General features: G+C 33.9%; 1 protein-coding gene across 1 annotated transcript; it reads left to right on the top strand.

Annotated features, from left to right (window-relative positions):
• The first annotated feature begins 2,562 nt into the window (after positions 1-2,562).
• LOC127094388 (zinc finger BED domain-containing protein RICESLEEPER 2-like) lies at positions 2,563-3,762 on the top strand. Its single transcript, XM_051033230.1, has one exon. The coding sequence runs from the start codon at positions 2,563-2,565 to the stop codon at positions 3,760-3,762; it is 1,200 nt and encodes a 399-aa protein (XP_050889187.1).
• The last annotated feature ends 254 nt before the right edge of the window (positions 3,763-4,016 follow it).

Genomic DNA, 4,016 nt, shown 5'->3' with positions numbered 1-4,016 from the left:
TTTGAGAGAGATACAACTTTGATGAAGGAAACTTTTTCATTTGAAGCTCACATAAAAATTTAGCCAAGGTGGAATAAGTGAACATATGGCTTGACACTTAGAATTTTTTTGACATGTTTGATTTTCCCAACTTCCACCATAAAATTCATCATGATCCAACCTTAAAATGAAAAAGTGTTCAACATGAAAGTTGTTCCTCTTGATCTAAAATTTCCAAAAAGTCTAACTTCATCCCATTTGGACAAGATATGAGTGACCCACGCATGGCTTGAACATTGGATCATCATTTGGCATAAGTGAACTTGAACCTTTCATACACAAATGCATAACTTTCCAACATGACTTCAACAATGTTTATACTCAATTGTGGACCAAAATGAGTGATTACATGGGCCTATTACATTCCCATGCACCTAGGGGTGGCAAAATGGGCCTGGCCCGCGGGCCATGCCTATTTTCCTCGTCATTTTTGGCGGGCCGAGCCTGGATTTTGTACCCGCGTATTTATGTATGTTCGCTCCGGGCGGGCCTAGGGCGGTCGCGTTCAGCCTGCGGGCGGGTATAAGTTAAGAAAAATAATCTTAAGCCCATACCAAAATTAGGGTTACATTGATCTCTTCGTCAAACTGATTTATTCTCTGGAAATCATATCTATCTCTTCATCAGCCTCACAAACGGTTTCACTCTCCAGTCTCACCTCTCTCTTCGTCGATCTGACCTCTCTCTTTGTCGGTCATACAGTTCAGGTAAGTTTCAGCTTTCTCTTCGTCGACCACATAGTTGAAATTTTTGAATTTTGTTTTTGATAAAATTAATTAAAGAAAATAACTACTACAGTAGTATAATGGCGGATTGGGGTCCAGTGGTGATAGCAGTGATGCTGTTTGTGTTGCTAAGTTCAGGCTTGTTAAACATGCATACTAGTGGTACAAGTAATAGCTGAAAGTATCGAGTTGAAAGTATCGCTGACTCGCATGTTTTATAAGATACCTATAACCATGCTCGGCGAACATAAGGTGCACAGTTAGTCTCCGAGTTGGTACAAGTAATAGAAGTACTAAAAGTACAATCGTAGTATGAAAAAGAACCTATTGAATTGAATGAACTATTGTAGTAGTTTAAGCTTCATGAAACAAAAATAAAAACATCAATGTGTATTCTTAATCAATATAAAATAGTGGTTTGTGAAAAGTGTATACTTGGTCCAACAGTCTGCACATTCCTTGTTGTCAGGTAGCTTAAGAAGTCCTTCTAAGATTTGTATATAGTCCCACACACAGACACACAAAATCAAAATCAAAATATAAACACCAAAACAGTAGAATATCATTACTTCATCTTCAATACTAGTGGTGTATCTATTTTGGTTCATACAATCATCTTTTTTGGACTCATTACAATCTTTCTTATTGCCATTGGTGTTCATATCAACACTGGTTAACTCATTTTCATCAAATTATTATAGCCTTCCTTTAATTTTAGTTCTGGTGTGGTTTGAAGTTATGTTGGTCTTTATCTTTTGGAATATTTGATGTACTTTTCTTTACAATTATTAGAGTGGTATTTGGAATTAATAACAAGATTGGTATTTGGAATTAATAAGATAGGAGTATGTATTTGTAACTTATGACTTACTAGTAGCTGTTTTCAAGAGCTAAGTCATATAATTTCTTTCACTTTTTACAATTAATAACATGCTTATAACACAAATAACAAGAGCTGAAAAAACCCGTAATATTAAGATTTCAGTTCACAAAAGTGGTATTAATAATAACCCTTCATTCTTTGGTAGACATTTACTCAATAATTATTTGTGAATGAATAGTTTGTTGACATATTCTTCATATTCTTCATATGCTTTGTAAATACTTATTTGTGAATTAATAAAACCTGTGCTTCATATTCTTCATATGCTTTGTAGACATTTACTCAATAATTATTTGTGAATTAATAAAACATGTGCTTTGTAGACATATTCTTCATATTCTTCATATGCTTTGTAGATATTTACTCAATAATTATTTGTGAATTAATAAAACCTGTAATATTTGTGAATGAATAGTTTGTTGACATATTCTTCATATGCTTTGTAAATACTTATTTCATTAAGCTTCATATGCAATAATTATTTCATTAAGCTTTGTATTTTTATGAGCAACCAACAATAACTTTTATTACCATATTCTACTTTGTATTTATTTTAATTTCTTTTATTTGGATACATAGGTGATTATTGAAATGGATTCAGAAACCGTTGGTAATGAAATTGTAGATGAAGTGAATGTGGTTGATTTAGAGAATGAAATAATTCAAGGCGTAAATGAACTAAGAAGAATTGAAGATGATGTTATACCTAAGTCTAAGAAGGCCAGAACATAAAGTGCTGATTGTTGGAAAGTGTTTACTAAACTTGGGGCGGATAAAGATGGGAATCCATTGGCTAAGTGTAATGGTTGTTCAAAGATTTTGAAGGGTGGCGATAGGTATTATGGTACCACGACTTTGAATCGTCATATGAAGAACTGCACTAAAATCAAATATGCTGATGTAGGTCAAGTAATGATGGACTTGCAAGGTAGACTCAAGAATCTTACAATAGATAAAAAGGTTTCTAGATCAATGTGTGCTACTGCAATCATTGCACATGATTTACCGTATAAATTTGTGGAGTTTCCAAAAATTAGGGATTGGATGAAATATCTGAACCCTGACTTTTCTCCTATTTCAAGAAATACCGCTAAGGCTGATGTTGATGAAATATTCAAGACAGAGAAAGAAGCTCTTAAGAAGGAGTTAGATAATATTCCCTATAGAATTTCACTAACTTCTGATATGTGGATAACTTGTACAAGTGAAGGTTATATTTTCTTAACTGCTCATTATGTTGATTCCAATTGGAATTTGAAGAGTAAGATTCTAAACTTTTGTCATATGCCTCCTCCACACACGGGATCTGAAATGTCAAAAAAGATTCTTGACTTTTTATCAGATTGGGGAATTGAGAAGAAGATTTTTTTACTCACATTAGATAATGCTTCTGCTAATGACGTGATGCAAGCTCACTTGAAAAGACAACTTGTCTTGCAAAACTGGTTATTATTTGAGGGAGAGTTCTTTCATGTTCGTTGCTCAGCGTATGTTTTAAATTTGATTGTGCAAGAGGGTTGGAAAGTAATTGGTGATGCATTGGAAAAGATTAGGGAAAGTGTCAAATATGTGAAGGGCTCTGAGGGTAGAATGAAAAAATTCAAGGAATGCATTGAACTCATTGGCGGTATTGAAACATCGGCTAGTTTATCTTACGATGTTTCCACTAGATGGAATTCTACTTATTTGATGCTTCAAAGTGCATTGAAGTACCGACGTGTATTTGCAAGCCTTAGTTTTCATGATGATAATTATAAGGTTTTCCCTTCCGAAGATGATTGGAAAAGAGGAGATAAGATATGCACATTCTTGTTGCCATTTTATGAGACAACAAACTTAATTTCCGTAACGTCTTATCCTATTTCCAATTTGTATTTTTTGCAGATTTGGAAAATTCAGTGTGTTTTGATGGCAAGCATCAAAGATGAAAACACTCTTATAAGAGACATGGCTGAAAGAATGATGATCAAGTTTGAGAAGTATTGGAGTGATTATAGTGTGGTTCTTGCTCTAGGAGCGGTTCTTGACCCAAGGATTAAGCTTACCTCTTTGGAATACATGTATGAAATAGTTGATCCACTTACCTCAACAATTAAAACAAATGAAATCAAGTAGAAATTGTACACTCTCTTTGAGATGTATCGTCTCCTTCATACTTCGTCTTCTACAACCTCTCAAACTCCATCTTCCATCACTAGAGGGGAATCAAGTTCACACGCGTTAACTAAAAGTTTGTTCAATGTATGTAGCCTCCTCTAATTATTAACTTGCTTTAATATGTTACATGTTGTTAAACACTTTAATAACATGCTCTAAATTGCCAAATATGCTTCTGTTAAATATAAGAAACATGCTGTCAATTGTTACAT

This window comes from Lathyrus oleraceus, chromosome 6 (genome assembly GCF_024323335.1).
Source record: "Lathyrus oleraceus cultivar Zhongwan6 chromosome 6, CAAS_Psat_ZW6_1.0, whole genome shotgun sequence".
In the NCBI taxonomy this organism is placed as follows: Eukaryota; Viridiplantae; Streptophyta; class Magnoliopsida; order Fabales; family Fabaceae; genus Lathyrus; species Lathyrus oleraceus.
This window is presented reverse-complemented; position numbering and strand designations above follow the sequence as displayed.